Source organism: Ursus maritimus, unplaced genomic scaffold, assembly GCF_017311325.1.
Source record: "Ursus maritimus isolate PB19 unplaced genomic scaffold, ASM1731132v1 scaffold_6, whole genome shotgun sequence".
NCBI lineage: Eukaryota > Metazoa > Chordata > Mammalia > Carnivora > Ursidae > Ursus > Ursus maritimus.
The window spans coordinates 75,364,088-75,381,855 of record NW_024426774.1 but is presented as its reverse complement, the minus strand read 5'-3'; the positions used below and the strand labels follow the sequence as shown (position 1 = coordinate 75,381,855).

Genomic DNA, 17,768 nt, shown 5'->3' with positions numbered 1-17,768 from the left:
TTCTTTCTTTCTTTCTTTCTTTCTTTCTTTCTTTCTTTCTTTCTTTCTTTCTTTCTCTTTCGATTTTATTTGAGAGAGAGACAGAACATGATCAGGGAGAGGGGCAGAGGGAGAAGGAGAGAGACAAGCAGACTCCCCACTGAATGGGGAGCCTGATGTGGGGCTCGATCCTAGGACCCCGAGATCATGACCTGAACTAAAGTCAGATACTTAACCGACTGAGCCACCCAGGTGCTCTTTAACTGATCATTTCTGACACCATTTTTAGATTTGGAGGGAAGGTGGAGATACCCAGTGGGAAGGGGCTCCTCATTACTGTTGTGCGCGGGTAGGAGATTGATTCCCTATTAGTCCTCTGATGGCACCAGCTTTGGCTGGCAGAGGGGGAAGTACCGTGTTACTGCTTTCCATGTGGCCTCTACTGATAATGCATTGCAGGGGGCACATTACTGCTGAAAGGTAATGTAAGTCCTCACTCTTCACACAGTCTTTTCCTTTTCCTTTTTTTTTTTTTTTAAGATTTATTTATTTATTTTAGAGAAAAAGAGAGCATGAGGGGCAGAGGGAGAGAGAATCTGAAATAGACTCTATGCTGAGCATGGAGCCTGTTGGGCTTGATTTCATGAGCCCAAGATCATGACCTGAGCTGAAACCAAGAGTTGGACGCTCAGCTGACTGTACCACCCAGATACCCTGCACACAGTCTTTTCTGATATCACCCTGGTGTGTGTGTGTGTGTGTGTGTGTGTGTGTGTGTGTGTGTGTGTACACACAGGGGTAGAGGTCTAGACTCCATGATTGGCTTTTGCCAGTGGGGTGGAGATGGGACCATGGTTATTTTCATGGTTTTTGGTCAGAAATATAGTAGTTATTGTCTAAAAGTTTTCTCTGTTGCTAGGTTGCTCCATCCTTAGTCCTTTGTCTGGAGAGAGCAAGTTTTTCTTGGGGTGTTTTTGTGTGCTCCTGTGGTGTTTCCAGGATGCTGATTTCTCCAGTACTTAATCTGGAATATATGAAGTAAAAAGAAGAGACTCGGAGAACTCGCTGCTGTGTTGTTCCTTGGGTTTCACTGTCCCCTCTATCTGGCTTCTTCTACTTTTGAGTCTTCTTTGTATTTGTGATATGTAATGTCCAGGGTTTTTACTATACATAGTGGGAAGTCTAGGGGGATCTCTGTTTTGACCTGTAACAGGCAGTCTTGCTCTTGAACTTGATAAAATTCATCCATGATATTGTCATCCAAAGAGTCTTAGTCTGAGATTTCACTTCTATAATCAATTTCACCAACATTATTGGAGTTTAGAGTGATATTCCCTGTCTCTCCACATTCATTTTCTGATTTATCGAGTAATTATGAAATGTTTTCCTTATTTATTTATTTATTTAGCCATTGCGGTTCCAAGAAGGAAGAACCCTAAATTCTCAAGTGAGACAAAAGACAACAAAATTAGTGTCTCCAGGCAAGTGGACCACTTATGTCCATTGGAGAAAAAAGTCCTCAGTAATTTAAAACAAACACAGTAGAGAAGGTGGGGATATTGCAGGGTGGATGGGGGGAATGAGGGTAACATGAAAAAAGAAAGAGGTGAGAGATGTGAAGTTTGTGGATGAAAATGAGAAGTCCAGAAAGAAACACAAGAATTTGGGAAGGGTTTTGCAGAAGAGTATTAGGAGAGAAAGGTGGAAAATAAGAAACAAGAGGAAAGTAAAGAGCGAGGGAAGAAGAAAGCATGAAATAGATCATAATAGGAATAACCAGATCTAGCCAGGGAGATACGGAAAGAGGGCATGGTGTTTGTTGGTAGGGTAGCGTCCATAGCGTAGGACTGGCTAATGGTCAGTATTCTGCTTTTTAAATAAAGATGATTCTGATGTAGAATGTAATGCTCTGTCTGGAGTGATTCTTCGAGGGAAAATACATACCATTGTATCTTTTAGAATACAATTTTTCCTTTGGGAACAAAGCACTTCTTTGGAAAACGTCTGCTAGTAAGTTTAAGTACTCAAGGAAAAGAGTTCGTAACTGTCTGATAATTTTTACTCCAAGCTCCTTATAGCTTGTTGAGTTTTTAAAAATCAGGTTTAATAAAATTATTGTTGATATATTTTGAAAGTAAAGAATGGTTATAAACATACGGCTAAGTATACTGTAGTAAGCATTATCCTAAGTTATGCAATTTACTGTTTTTTCGTCTCATTTCACTATGATAATGGAATTTGGGACGTAAGGATAATTGCTGAAAAGAGATTGCCCTGTCCTCCAAGAAATTGAGGAAAATGATTTGCAGCTATTTAGATTAAGAAAATATTTCTAGGAGTTTGTTGCAAGTATATGCAGCACTATTTGATTATCTTAAGGGATTGTGCTTCAGTGGATAGATTTTAACTCTTAATAAACCTCTACCTGGAAGTCTGTTTTGAATGACATTGTTAATGATTATATTACTTAGGGGACAATTCACAAAAAGTGATTTTATTCCAGAAAACTTCTCAACCATAGCTTATCTGGTATTCATTCACTAGTTAGGATTCTGTTTTGTAAGCATAGTGAAAACATTATGTAGGGGAACAAAGGAATTTTACTCATTGTTTTAATTTAAATAAAGTATATGATTCTGTATATCTATGAGCTCCATTTTCCCTTTTGAGTTTAGAATCCATGCTTATATGGTGGATCCTGAGTGGAATACTCCAGAAACAGGGGATGATTTGGTAATTCTACATAATTCTTAAGAGGACCTTGGAAGTAGGTGTCGACTGGCTATTTTGAAACCCCTCTGTGCCCCAAGTGTAATCTTGAGGATTATGTCCTGAACATTTTAATGACCCCCTTCTGTCCACCGATCCCTTAACATGTAAGCCAGAGAGAGGAGAAGCAGCTAGTAGATAGTAGAGCAGAACTACACAAATTTCCAGGCTGCTTGAGTCTAGACCTACTTTGGGGACAGTATTGTTACCTCAGTGCTGCTCATGGGTGTCTCAGCATCACCTTGGAGCTTGTTTGAAGTCCTTTTTTTTTTTTTTTTAAAGAGAGGTGGGGCAGAGGGAGAAAGAGAGTCTTATGCAGGCTCCTTGCCCAGCATGGCGCCCGACATAGGGCTCCTATCACAACCCTGAGATCATTACCTGAGCCGAAGTCAAGAGTCGGATACTTAACCAACCGAGCCACCCAGATGCCCCGCTTGTTTAAAATTCTTAAGCACCGTGTCAGACCTGAATCAAAATCTCTGGAGGTGGGGTCCAGAATTTTGTGTTTTAACAATTTCTTCCAGGTGGTTCTTATGCATGGGAATGTTAGAGAATGAGATACCTTGTCTTGTTTGTAACTTTTAGCTATATCCATTCTAATTAGAATTGTCTGTTCAAATTCTGTTCGACCTATGTCATTTGGACTCCTGCTCCGTTGTCTTTTGGCTTTTCTACACTAGTTCTTCTAAACCCTTTCTGAATTCAGTTCTTTTATTTTTTAAGAGATTTTTAAATGGTATCTTAGTGTGGTTTTGATTTGAATTTCCCTGATGGCTAATAAAATTGAGCTACCCTATGACCCAGCCATTGCACTACTGGGTATTTACCCCAAAGATACAGATGTAGTGAAGAGAAGGGCCATATGCACCCCAATGTTCATAGCAACATTGTCCACAATAGCTAAATCGTGGAAGGAACTGAGATGCCCTTCAACAGATGACTGGATTAAGAAGTTGTGGTCCATATATACAATAGAATATTACTCAGCTATCAAAAAGAACGAGTTCTCAACATTTGCTGCAACATGGATGGCACTGGAGGAGATAATGCCAAGCAAAATAAGTCAAGCAGAGAAAGACATTATCATAGGGTTTCTCTCATCTATGGAACGTAAGAACTAGGAAGATCGGTAGGGGAAGAAAGGGATAAAGAAAGGGGGGTAATCAGAAGGGGGAATGAAGCATGAGAGACTATGGACTATGAGAAACAAACTGAGGGCTTCAGAGGGGAGGGGGTGGGAGAATGGGATAGGCTGGTGATGGGTAGTAAGGAGGGCACGTATTGCATGGTGCACTGGGTGTTATACGCAACTAATGAATCCTCGAACTTTACATCAGAAACCAGGGATGTACTGTATGGTGACTAACATAATATAATAAAAAAACATTAAAATAAAAAAAAAGATTTTTAAATGGGAAACTGCCCATAATTTCATCTGGGCTTTCTTTTTTAAAAAAATGTTTGTCTAAGAATGATGAATGTGAGGGGAAGTGTTTTTCAAAGGCAATGACTTCTGAAAAGTAAAGCTTGTCAAATTGTGGAATATATTTCTAAGGGAGTTCCTCATAAATAAATATTTATCTGTTTGAAATAATTCATTGTAGTACTAAAGGATAGAGGGATGGACCACAGTACTTATCAACATTCTTCCCAGTGCTAGAATTTTATTGTTTAATGTATTTTAAAATTAAGAAATTTAAAAATGGTTTAACTTTTGGTAATTTTAATTTTAATATAAAAAGCCAGTTTTTAATGTTAGCTCATAGAATTCAGTAGTATCCCCTACATCTTGATAATAAAGAGGTACTATTGTTTGAAAAATGAAGTTTTTTGTTCTGTTTTTATATATTATGTATTGGGTATTTGTTTTTAGTACCTTTTGTTTGTGTTAATTTTTCATCTATATTGTTCACACATTTTTAAATTGTTGAGTCCAAAGCTGTGATTTTTAAATTATTTAACCATGTGAAATTGACATTTTTGTCAAAAATGATCAAATATCAGCAGTTTCATATGGTTCAACCTAATAAGTGTTTGAGACCCTAAAGGTATACTTTTCCCAGGAAAACTGGCTTGATTATTTGCTTTGAAGGAATTAAAGTGGTCTCTTTGGAAATTTTGTTTCAGAGTCTTAGATTCACGCAACATGATTTGTACTTTCATTGTTTCATCTGGATATATGATTTTCTGCAATTAACAAAAGTTATATTAACTTTTACAATAAAAACAAAACAAATAAAACTAGGCACTTCCCAGTAAGATGATAGTATAAGCGTTCCCACAAGGTTTCCTGCCAATCCCCCAATAGAAACTGAAGGGAATGATTAAAGAAAAGCAAAAATAAGAATTGTGTTACTAATGTTGAGAACAGAGAATTGTCAAACATGTGATCATTAATTTGAAGGGATTTTTTTTGGTCTATTCTGAAGTTTGAACTGAACTCCTGGGATGATACATCACTCTCCTCAAGGGAGCAGTGTAATACTATGGGAAATAGAGGTAGAGAAAATTCTAGAAGTCACTAGTGAGCCTGTGTTTGGGTAGATGACGGAGGATGTACTGCACTCGTAGGAGAGCTGTGGGGAGATTATATGTCACTCCTTTCTGTTGAGAGGAGCCAACAGCGTTCTGTGGTATTCCTAGCAGATCTTGCCGAGGGCTTTACCACACATACTCTGTCATTGACATGGTGTGAAGTATGGACTTGCTCTGATATCATGGAGAGAATCCTTTTAATATAGAAACCAAGGATGGATGTGAGAGATGGGAAATGACCCATTTGGGGCCGTTTCGTAGCTGTGGGCTTTGGGCTAACAACAGCACTAGCATCTGGGCTGAAAGAAAATACTTAGGACTTGATCCAGCACTTCATGGGCCCAAGGGATCTTTCCAGAAGCGTGGCCAGGTCACCTCAAAGCAGGGCAGTGTTTTGGAATTAGGGATGGGGGCATTTCTCTGCTGGTACTGGTTACTCTCCCTGCTTGGTGAAGCTGGCCTCTGGGAAGGTGGTTTCATAAAGTACCAAGAAAATGTGTAAAGGGACAGAGACTGCGCTCAGGTCCATATCCCGTGTTCCCAGTCAAGCGCTGTGAAAAGCCCTAACCTGTATGCCATCCAGTCCTCCAGCTTACTTTTTAAAAACTTGTTTGTTTTTTTTTTAAAGTTTCAAACAAGAACTGTTACCAGGGCAGTGCAAAATGACTTTTCTATACATTTCCTCTATTGTGACTATTTTGCCTCTATCATCTTTCTATATGTAGATAATTCATTTGTTTTTAGGAATATTTGGGTATAAATTACAGAAATCATGCCTTTTTACCCCTAACTAATTTAATGTCGATTTCCTAGGAACAAGGAACTCTGCTATGAGTATCCAATTTAGGGAATTTAACATTGGTATAATATCTAGTCTATAGCCCGTATTCTGCTATTCTTTTCCAGTAATGTTCTTTGTAGCGTGTAGTTTTTCTGGTCCAGGATTCAGCCAGGACTGCACTTGCCTTGAGTTGTCTCATCTCCTTTAGTCCCTTCATCTGCGGCAGTTCCTCACAAGCCTTTGTCTTCGATGACCTTGACATTTTTTTATAGTACCAGCTTTTTGTTTTGTACCTTGTCTCTCAGTTTGGATGCGTCTGATGTTTCCTCGAGATTAGACTCAGATTATGCATTTTTGGCAGGAATACCGCGCGAACGAGGCGTGTCCTCCGCGCCTCGCATCAGGAGGCACCTCACGTCCGTTTTCTGGCTGCTGAGGTAAACTTTGATCGCTTAAGGAAGATGTCTGCCACGTTTCTCCTGGTAAAATCAGCACGTTTTGTCCTGTGTAAATGCACGAGTACTTTGTAGGGAGACGCTCTGAGGTGGCATATCTATCCCGTTGCTCAGCACGCTTCCCCCCGCCAGTCTTAGCGTCCATTTTCAGTTCTTGCCTGAATCAGTCATTGCTGTGATGGTTGCAGAATGGTGATTTTTCCAACATTCATCATTCCTTCTACATTTAGTGGTTGGCATTCTGCTCTAAGAAACCCATCTCCCTCATCTGTTACTATCGATATTTGTTTCGTACTTAAATTGCCCCCAATCTGGTGACGAGCCCCTCAGGTCCCTTGCTGTGCCCTTTTGACAAGTCCTGTGGTGTTTTTTGTTTTTAAATAGTGTTTTCTTACTGTACACCAGATTGTTTTAGGTTCGTCTTAAACTTATTCTCCAGAGAGTTTTAATTCTCTTTTGGGTGGGTGATGTCAAGAAACCACACCCTCAGCACTGCGTGAGTGTTCAGGAGAGGATTTTAACTTGCTCACGTGAAGAGGGAGGAACTGAAGGGACCGTTGACCTGTGCTGATTTTGGACACAGCCTGCTTGGTGTCACCGGCTCTTGTCTGCACTCTCTGGACCTGGCAGTCCACAATGCTTTAATTTCTATAACCTTCTAGTGTGTTCTGATCTCAGAGCAAATTCCCCCTTATTGTTTGTTTTTTTTTTTTTCTCCCTCTTTAAACACATTCTCTCCTCTAGGTGAATTTTAGAATCACATATAAAAGGTCATATTCCAAAAGAGTTTCATTATTCTTTTGAAAGGTATTGAATTGAATTTATTATTTAACTTAGGGTAGAATTTATCCTTTTTACAAGTTTGAGCCTTCTCACTAAGGATTGAGATGACTTCATTTACTCTTTTGGTAGAGGTGTCCGTAAGGGGTTTGTAGTTTTCATTGCATGAATCTTGGGTATCTCTTGTTATCAATGTTACAGTTTTTGTTAGAGTATAATTGTTTATACTTTTGTGTTTGTGAATAGTATCTTTTTGACATTTCTTTTATTTAACGCATTTATGCATATGGATAAGTGCCTAAACTATGAATGTATAATAACGAATTTTATTGGACCCCTACCCAGGTCAGTCGTTAGGACCTTGATGGTGCCTCGAAGCTCCCTATCTGCCCGACCTAATCACAGCCTGCTTTTTCCTTCCTTCCCTCCTAAAGCCAGCAGGTTAAGGGGGAATACAGCTGCTTACGTGGCTGTCATTGTTCAATATAAGGAAGAATGATGGTTGAGCAGGACAGACTTTTTTTTTCCCCTGCCACAAAATTTTGAAGAGGTGTTTACTCTGTGGGCTTTTGTGTAAGGGACAAGGAACAACATCATTGCCTGTTTTTAAGACTAACTTTATGAAACATGCCGATTTATTTTTTGTAAGTCTGTTTCTTATTGTGTCTATCCTTGAATAAAGCAGAGATAATGATATTAAATAAAAAGTGGTCTTTCTAAAGTGTGTTTTGTTGAGATGTCAAAATAGTAGCCTTGGATTATCTAGCTTGATACAGAAGTTGAAAACCATTGTTCGGGTTTCTCTTAGTTTAATGAGGTTGTGGAAATTGCTCATATTACTCCCAGAGTCTCAGCTATCTTTCAGCATTGCTGATCGAGATTAATGAATGCTTTTTCTTTCATCATCTCTTAGATTTTGATGTCAGGTTCTGTCCTTAGGCCTCTTCTCACTGTGCACTTTGTCTTTCTGAGCTGTCTGATACTGTTGTTTCAAATGCCTACATTTATCCTCATAAAATCCTCTTTTATTTCCCAGACTGAGGTTTTCCTGACCTGTGATTCTCTCAAATTAAAATGGATGACTTTTAACTGGGGTCATCCCAGTTTATTTTACATCTGTCTGATAGAGTGTTTAGGAATCAGGAATTTGGCCAAAGTCTGGCCTAGGGAAATGTTTGCAGAATAGGAAGTACAGTGGAAACACCCTATGGAAATAAATGATTATGCTATAAAAGAGGCAATAATCATTTTATTATTCGATATATTATCATCAGTTTCAATACTTCATCTCTCCATCTTCTTAATACAAACAAGTTGTTCGAACCTTTTGAGAAATGATGTTAGTATTATGCTTGAAGTGTTAATTCTAAAAACTTTTGTCCTTTTCTCCCTATCTTTACATTTTGTAAGTGCTAAGTAGAAAGTGCTTGCATTCTTACAGATGTTAGGAGCAACAGATGAACACAGGGGAAGGGAAGGAAAAATAAGACAAAAACAGAGAGGGAGACAAACCATGAGAGACTCTGAACTATAGGGAACAAACTGAGGGTTGCTGGAGGGGCAGTGGGTGGGGGATGGGAGCACTTGATGGAATGAGTACTGGGTGTTATATGCACCTAATGAATCACTAAATTCTACCCCTGAAACTAATAATACACTATATGTTTACTAAGTCGAATTTAAATTTTAAAAAATTTAAAGAAAGTCTCAGGAAAAAAAACCTGCTTTCTAACGCTAAAACAAACAAACATTACATTATGGAGGCTTTGTTATATATAACTGGTTAGGGCTCTTTTTTATTTTCAGTTCTCTATCAATACATAAATGAATATCTCTTTCTGGGAAATTTGACTTTAAAATTTCTGATCTTACAGTTATATGTTTTTTTTTAAGATACTAAAAACTTTTGGTTTTGCTTCTAGAAAAACTGATTGCTTATCAACGAGAGTTTCTTGCCTTGAAAGAACGTCTTCGAATAGCTGAACATAGAATCTCACAACGCTCTTCTGAACTAAATGCCATCGTACAACAGTTCAAGCGTGTAGGAGCAGAAACAAATGGAAGTAAGGATGCATTAAATAAATTTTCAGGTACAAATGATATTTTTAGTTATACTATAAAAATATATTTTCAAAGGGTTATGTGAAATAATTTATTTGAGAGTTGTATGAGGTAGCTTATCAACCAGCATTTACTACTGTTATCAGAGAGAAACATCACACAAAACTTTCCTATAATGGTAAATTATAAAACAATTTTTATTAATTGCCAAATTTGATTTTAAGAGAGTAATGTAATATTGATTTAGATTTCAGTTGTATAAATTTCACTGACAATAGCAAAAAGCCAGATCTTTAAAAAACATATTCCAAATGAGATTAAAATTTAATTTTGTGTTTTTATGTTGTGACTTGTATGGACCTCAGACTCTGGAGAACCTTTGAGCTATTTGAAGCAATTAGTACTCTTATCTCTGACTTATAAAAAAAAATTGGTTTTATTACAGTGTGTACTTTCGGGGGTATCTGATCTGTTCCTTCTCTAAGAACTTGTGGTTAGAGTAAGACGAATGCCAGTTATTCTCTCTCTGTTTTGTGCTTTTCTTAGTCTAATAATTAAATTGACATATGTATGTAATCGCCTCAAAATTTATGTAATCTTTCAAGATTAATACACTTTTTCATTTAGCAGCATCTTTTCCCATCCTTTGTCATTCATTCCTCTTGTCTTAGATTCACTACCTGACCTTGTTTTTAAATTTTCATGCTCTGTGCTTGCCCTCCTGATTGTGAAATGTATGTCATGGCACGGTAACATTTAAAATTATGGAATGGTGTAGGTAATAAAAAATCACTCATAAGCCTGCTGCCAAGTGATTTAACATTTTGTGTTTCCTTCTAGTCTTTTTTCCATTTATGTGTTTCTTCCAAATTGTGATTGTGTGTTAGAGCCTCATTTTTACTTTTGGAATAAGGCTATTAGCATTTTACCGCGTCATGGAATATTCTTCGGAAATGCCATTTTCAATGGCTGTATGTTAGTTAACCATATACCATAATGTGTTAAATGTTTTTCTACTACTAGGCAAATAGGATTTTCCTGTGTCGTTTTTTCTCCCCAATTTATAACACTGCGATGAATGTCTTTGTGTATAAATTGGTCACATTTCTGGTAGCCCTTCGTTATTTCATTAAGTTATGACTTCCCTTAAAAACAAGGATCTATGTTTTGATGACTGTTCATTTCTAAACACATGACACAGTGGCTGGGACAAAATAGATCATCACTGAATATTTACTGAGTGCATAAAAGTGAAATTCCTAAAAGGGAAATTACTGATTAATAATGCAGACATGTTTTAGGTTTTTTCGATGCCCTTCTGAATAGCTGAAACATATATCACATTATCACCAATATTTAATATTATTATTTAATCTTATGCTAAGTTGATAGGTTGAAATTGGTGTCTTGTAATTTACAATTGTTTCTTATGAGATTAAATGTTAATTTTATTAAATGTTAATATAACAGTTATTTGCATTTCTTTTGTGAATTTTTGTTTCTTGTCACATTTTTAATGGAGTTTTCATAGAGTTTTGCATGAAATCTTCAAGGCTTTAGGTCCTTACTGCTAACTTCTGTATTTAAAAGATTAAATTATAATATAGTTGGAACTTTAAAACAATATTGCCTACTAGATTTTTTATTTCATATTATATTAAAGGATTCATTAACTCTTCCAAGAAAAATGGAAAAATTATTTGGAAGTTAGGATCTCTACGGAGCATTCTCAAATTGTGCTGTTTAAATTATTGTACTTGTATTTTTTTTTGGAAAAAAAAATCTTCCATGTGAAAATTCAGTAAAATAGAATAGCATAAGGAAAGTGAAAGTTATTGGTGGTGAACATGCTTATTGCATTTTCATAAACAGGTGGCATGTTGAGAGTGTCCTGCAGGGCCTGAGTTCTGAACTCAGGCAAGTGATGAAAGCATTCTGCCTTTTCACGGTACTGTGGCTTCTTTGGAGTGCTGTCAACATTGGGACTCTGAGACTTTGGTTGAGCAAGTGTCCTTTTTCATTTTAAATGGAGATCTTATTCACCAAAGTATGAAATTAGGAAAGAAAATTCCTTAGTTCTAGTTCTCATAATATATGAGAATGCTCCCTAAAAGGCACAAATTTTTACTGCTGTATTTGTAAAATCAGCAACTTGTGTTAAGTAAGGCAGTCCTGTGCATTAATTATGCTTTTCTGTTTTAGATAATACCCTGAAGCTATTAAAGGAGTTAACAAGCAAAAAATCTCTTCAAGTGCCAAGTATTTATTATCATTTGCCTCATTTATTGCAAAATGAAAGAAGCCTTCAGCCTGCTCTGCAGATCGGTAATGGAAGAACAGGAGGTAACTTTATTTTGTTTCTTACTGTGGTTGTACTGCTGCTGTTAATTGGATCTTGGAGTATAACATTGACCATCAGAAGCCTGGCAGGTCAAAGAAGAAAAACTCCCTCTCTCTGCATAATAACTTAGAACTCATTTACGTTCAAAGGGGTTAGATATTTTTCTCCATGATCAGAGTTTAGAGCTGGAAAGCGTCATGAGAAATCTGGTGTAAGCCCCATCTCCGGGCAGAAAAATGTTTAAACCTTTTTAATTTTTCTGTTTTAAAAAATTTGAAATGACGTTTTTTTTCTTGTGTCTTCTTTCAACAGTAGTAGCTCTCACAGTCTCATCAAGAGAGGTTTTCTGATGTTTGCCCCTGCTTTTTCTTAGAGAGCTGGAAGACATATAATCACTTTCGTTTAACCTTTCAGGCAATAATAGAAATACTTTGGGTTGCTTTTTTTTTTTTTTTCTAATATAGCGAAAAGATGGTTTATTGCATATTTTTCCCCTCTCGTTAGAACTGCCAGAGCTTGAATTTTCCTTGTGGGCTCTACTTACTGTTCTTTCATGATTTTTATTCCTCGATGTTGACTTTGTTAATCTTTTCTTTGGAGATTTTAAAATGTAGATAGCAAAATATCATTTTGCTCTCCTAGTAAGTCTTTTGTCTTTTGTTAAAGCCATTGCTTGATAGATAATGAAATTCATCTTTGTGATAATGTTTTTGAAGAGCCGATTTAATCTGCTTTTGATTCAGCACGATTCTTAGGTATTTTACTTTTGTGTGTGTGTGTGTTGCATTTTCTCATTTGATCTATTAGCATAAGCTTTTATATTTGTCTTTTTTTAGTTCTGCCATCATTCTACTTTATGAATCATTTAAAATTGCACACTGCCTTCCTAAGGAAGTGATAATTCTTAAAATATCATATTCAGACTAACTCATTCTTCCATTTCCGTATTGATTCAATAAATATTTATCCAGCAGGTGCTGGATGTACAAAGACTAGATGTGTGGTGTACTCTAAATTATTTTCTTCAGAACATTGATCATTAATTATTTCTGAAGTTGATATCATATCTCTTCCTTTAATAATCACTATTTGGGTCAGATGTCTCAGTCATTTAGTACAGTTGTTGGTTTAGACGATGTCTTCATTAGTAAGAATAGCAAATGAAAAGAAATACAGGTATTTTTAAAGTCATGTAAAACTTCAGAACATCTAAAAGGTTCTCCTATAGTAGCTCATTGTTTTGTGACTGTGACATTCTCTTACTTTTTGAAGATACTTATTCCATCCCATTTGTTTATGACTTAATCACAAGTATAATGAAATCTTGGTCAACCAGATTTACACTAGTTAATATTGTTACTAATCTGGCACTATTTTTGAGAGATAGAAAAAGCAGACAACTTGGAAAAAACAAGAAAACCCTCAGATTTACATTAAAATCATCTTCCTAAATCCTTAAGCAGTGGATCTTAACATTTTTAGAGTCACAGAACCCTTTGGCTATCCTAGGAAAGCTGCACACTTTCTACTTAGAAAAAGGCACATAGAGAAAGTAATTCCATATGTAATTTCTGGGATTTTGTGGAACTGCAAATCTTTTTAGGGACTTCATATTAAGAACTTTTGGAGTTTTGTTGTTGTTATTATTTTAAGATTTTATTTACTTATTGAGAGAGAGAGCACGAGCAGGGGGAGGGGCAGAGGGAAAAGCATACTCTCTGCTGAACAGCGTGCTCCATGCAGGGCTCGCTTGATCCTAGGACCCTGGGATTCTGACCTGAGCCGAAGGCAGATGCTTAACCAACTGAGCACCCAGGTGCCCCTTTTGTTTTTTATATCAAAGAAAAACTGCTTCTTGCTAAAAATTCAGTTCTTCAGTAGTCAGGCTGATTAAATAAGGAACAGCACTCAGACCATTAAGTCTTCCTAAGACTAAAGAGGGAGAATGTGTTCCAGGCAGCTACTGACTGTCTAAAGAGGAGCTTGAATTCCTTTGTGAAGAATTAAAAATTGCCAGCCCACCCTACCCACACCATATCTAGATCTTTCCATGAAATTTGCAGGCTGCAACAAATAGATCCAGCAACTACAGATGGGTAAAAGGGCATACTGTACAACTAGGGTTACAAAATATTTAAGGAAATCCACATTGTGAATACTTACTACTCAAGGCAATTGAATTGGCAGAGCAAGAGAATATGATTTAGAAATTACACATGATCAATAGATTTTAGAGGGGTGAGAGGCTAGTTCATAAAGGATCAATTGGATCTCTCTGTGTTCTGATTTCATTGACTATATTTAAACTTTCCATACAGATGGAGTAATAAGCGGAGGAGGCACAGCTGAAGATCAGATCAGCAATCTGAAAGATTGAGCTTTGTAGTTTTTCTAGAATGCTGCCTAAAAGGCACAAAGAACTGGGGTAGACCAAAATTCTAATACCGATCTACTAGAAATTTCAGAAGGAGAGAAGGGAGTGGAGAGAGGAAATAACCGAATATATAACAGAAGAAAATTTCTTGAAAGAAACTCAGAGCTCTTCAGATTCAGGGCCCATGTAGTGCTGAGCAAGATGGCTGAAGAAAGACCCTCCACAGGTTACCTACCAAAATGGCGTTACTGATTGGTAGAGGACAGCAGGTTGTTCTTGTGCTGAAGTGAAAAAAAATCCATGGGTGCCTACTATGTGCCAGGTACTTTGCCGGGTACTTTGGTGCACAAAACTAGATGTGGTTCCTAGTGTTGTAGAACTTCGATCTAGTAAAGGAGAATGCATGAGTCAAATAATCAATTTTGTAAATAATTGTATGTTACAACCTTAACTGGTGATGTAGAGGATGCCTTGAGAATACATAAAAGGGGCATTTGCCTCAATTAAGAATTTTAGGGAAGCCTTAAAAATGCATTTGACCCGAGATCAGTGCACTATGCAGTTACTGGTGAAGGTGGGTGTATTCATTGCTTAATTTTGCTGTAAAAATTACCACAAACCCAGTGACCTAAAACAGCATAAGTTTATTCTCTTCTAGTTTTGGTGGCCAGAAGTCCTAAAATCGATGTGTTGACTAGGCTGTGTTCCTTCTGAAGCTCTGGGGCATAGTCCACTTCTTACCTTTTCTGGCTTCTTGAGGCTGGCTGCATTCATTAGTACCCCTTCCTTCATCTGCAGATCTCTCTGTGACTCTGACCTCTTGCTTACATCGTTGCATCTCCTCCTCTCACAGACTCTCCTACCTTCCTCTCATAAGGACCCTTGTGAGTTCATTAGGCTCACCTGGGTAATCCAGGATAACCTTCCAGTCTCAAGATCCTTAATCACATCCACAAAATCCCTTTGGCCATGTTAGGTAATATATTCACAAATTCCAGGAATCGGGACATGGACATGGTAGGTACATAATCACGGCTACCATATGGGAGAAAAAAAGTATTCTAGAAAATGAGAACAGCATCATGAAAGCCCTGTAATGGAGGGGAGTGTGGAATGTTCTAGAAAATGAAAGAAGGTCACTGTAGATGAAGTGTAGAGTGAGGGGAAACGTGGAATAAGTAAGATGAGACTAAAGATGTATTGGAGCCAGACAACGCAGGACCTTGCAGACCATCTTTGAATTTGGGCTTTTACCTAAGAGCAGAAAGAAGCCACTGAAGGGTTTTAAGCAGGACTTATTTAGGATGACTTTATAAGATGTAAATTTTGCAAAGACTGCATTTGCTGCAATGGGAAGAATAGTTGAATTTGTGTGCAGGAGAGTAGATGTGAAAGGCCCCAGTAATAGACTATTGTAGTGATCCCCTTGAGAAAGGACAGGTGTGGACTAGGTAACAGTGATAATAGCAGAGATGGGAAGAAGAGGATGGACAGAGGAGTTTGGAATGTATGGGGACATATATGGGAGGACATAGTGATGAATGAACTGTTTTTGTAGACTGAAACAGAGGATGTGGTCAAGGATTAAGTCTTAGGTTTCTGGGTCATGTATCTGAGTGGATGGTGGGTGCTCTCCACTGAGGTAGGGAACAGCGGTAAATATTTTTTAGCATTGGTTTGTGGGAAGATCATAACTTAAATCTAGATATGTTAAATGAAGAGGTAATTGTGAGTTATTGTGGAGGAAAGTATGTTGAATATTCAGATCGCGGACTCAGATCTGAGTTAGATGTAATTTTATGGCTCATCATTTGTGAATAACCGATTGAATATATAGGGATAGTTAGGGCCTAAGACTGAGGCTTGAAGGTTTTCCAGAGTTAATTTTCAGGAAAGAGAAAGATAAAGCCAAGGAAGATGGAGAAGGTAAAGCTAGTCGGTAGAGGTAACAAATACATTCTCATGGAATACGAGGAAAGAAATGAGAAATAAATGACTAAAATCAAACCCTAAGGAAACATGATAGGCTAAAAATATTTGACTGACAATGAATGTTTTAAAAGAAAAGTAATTTAGTTCTAACTGAAGGTACATTAGTGATTGAAGATGGAAAATGCCAAATTTAGATTGTTCCTAAATTTTTCTTGATTTTAAAGGAAGTACTAGATTTTGAAAACTTCTCAGAAAAATTGAAGAAAACTGAAATAACAATAGTTGCTAGCTCTGTCCTACCTTATGACTGTATTTTAGATTGCACATAATAGATATATTACAGATGCTGCACAGTTAGTACTTGAATAGAAAATACCGGACAGTTAATAAAAATACTTAGTCCAATCTTTCGGCTCTATTCCTTGGCCCACATTGGTCCTCCCTAAAAGGACGACAGGGCCATGTTGTTCATGTTGCTGATGTATTTATTCTGAATTCTGCCTCCTTAGAATAAATACATTTTCTAGCTCGTAAGCCATAGAAGTACATTCTGGACCAGAAGAACAAATGGACCAGGAAGGGCAGTCTTACCTTGGGTCCAGAATGCAGGGAAAATTGTCTTATTCTGTGGTAATTTTGTGAATTACCACAAGCCTGGATACTCTTAAGTCTGCAGGTTTAGCCGAAATTAGTATTTTTATTTTTCATGCTTCTGGAGACCTTGAGTGCCTTGGTGTAGGCTAAAGAATTTAAATTTCAGGTCTTAAACAGTATATTTTTGGGGAAAAATGGCTTCTTTTCTACACATGCCATCTAAAGTTAAGACAAAAACAAAACAACTCAAGACCTTGGTGGGGAATAGAGTTCGCATTGTTATTTTATGCCATTTTTGTTTGCATACTCTGGGTCAGTATGTATTTCACTTTTTCCATAAACAAAGTCTTTGAGCTCCATGTGAGCTGACATTTCTTTGGAATGCCTCACATCACATTTGTTACATTTTTAGTCTATACTCTAAACATTCAAAGTATTTTTAATTTAAATTCTGAGGTAGAGTTGACCCTAGAACCATGTGAGGTGAGAGGCACTGACCACCCTCGACACCCCACACAATCAAAAATCCATGTATAACTTTGTCTCCCCCAAAACTTAACTACCAATGGCCAGTGTTGAGCATTAAGTGTTACCAATAACATAAACTGTCACTTAACACGTATTTTGTATGTTTTGTGTATTATACTATATTCTTCCCATAAAGTAAGCAAGAGAAAAGAAAACGTTATTAAGAAAATCGTAAGGAAGGGGCACCTGGCTGGCTCACTCGGTAGAGCATGCCGCTCTTGATCTTGGGGTCGTGAGTTCAAGCCCCACATTGAGTGTAGAGCCTATTAAAAAAAAAAAGAGAAAATCATAAGAGAAAATACATTTATAGTACTTTATTTATTGAGAGAAGTCCATGTATAAGTGCACCTGCACAGTCCAAATCCACGTTGTTCAGGGGTCAGCTGTATATGGGAATCTGCTTCCAGGCTAACTCATCCTGCCTCTGGGCATCTCAGAGTAACATCATCAAAACAGAAATCTTGATTTGGAGCCCTTTGCTCCTCAGGCGGGGTGTTCTCATCTGCTTAATCAAGCAGCCCTTAGCTCCTCCCCTCCCTTGTTTCCCCTGGTGTTAAACCCCATTGGTGAGGGTCTCAAATCCATCCACTCAACCCCATTTCCAGCACCCTAATTCAGACCACCTAACTTCTAACTGAT

General features: G+C 37.4%; 1 protein-coding gene across 5 annotated transcripts in view; it reads left to right on the top strand.

Moving 5' to 3' along the window:
- The window catches only part of MGAT4A (alpha-1,3-mannosyl-glycoprotein 4-beta-N-acetylglucosaminyltransferase A), a 119,610-nt gene that overhangs the window by 39,155 nt on the left and 62,687 nt on the right, over positions 1 to 17,768 (top strand). For 3 of the 5 annotated variants that reach the window (XM_040623562.1, XM_008699782.2, XM_040623563.1), the window contains exons 3-4: positions 9,222 to 9,389; positions 11,563 to 11,703. In XM_040623562.1, the coding sequence (XP_040479496.1) occupies positions 9,222 to 9,389; positions 11,563 to 11,703 (309 nt within the window). The remainder of the gene's footprint in view (positions 1 to 9,221; positions 9,390 to 11,562; positions 11,704 to 17,768) is intronic. The other 2 variants (XM_008699786.2, XM_008699788.2) reach the window with 1 other exon arrangement.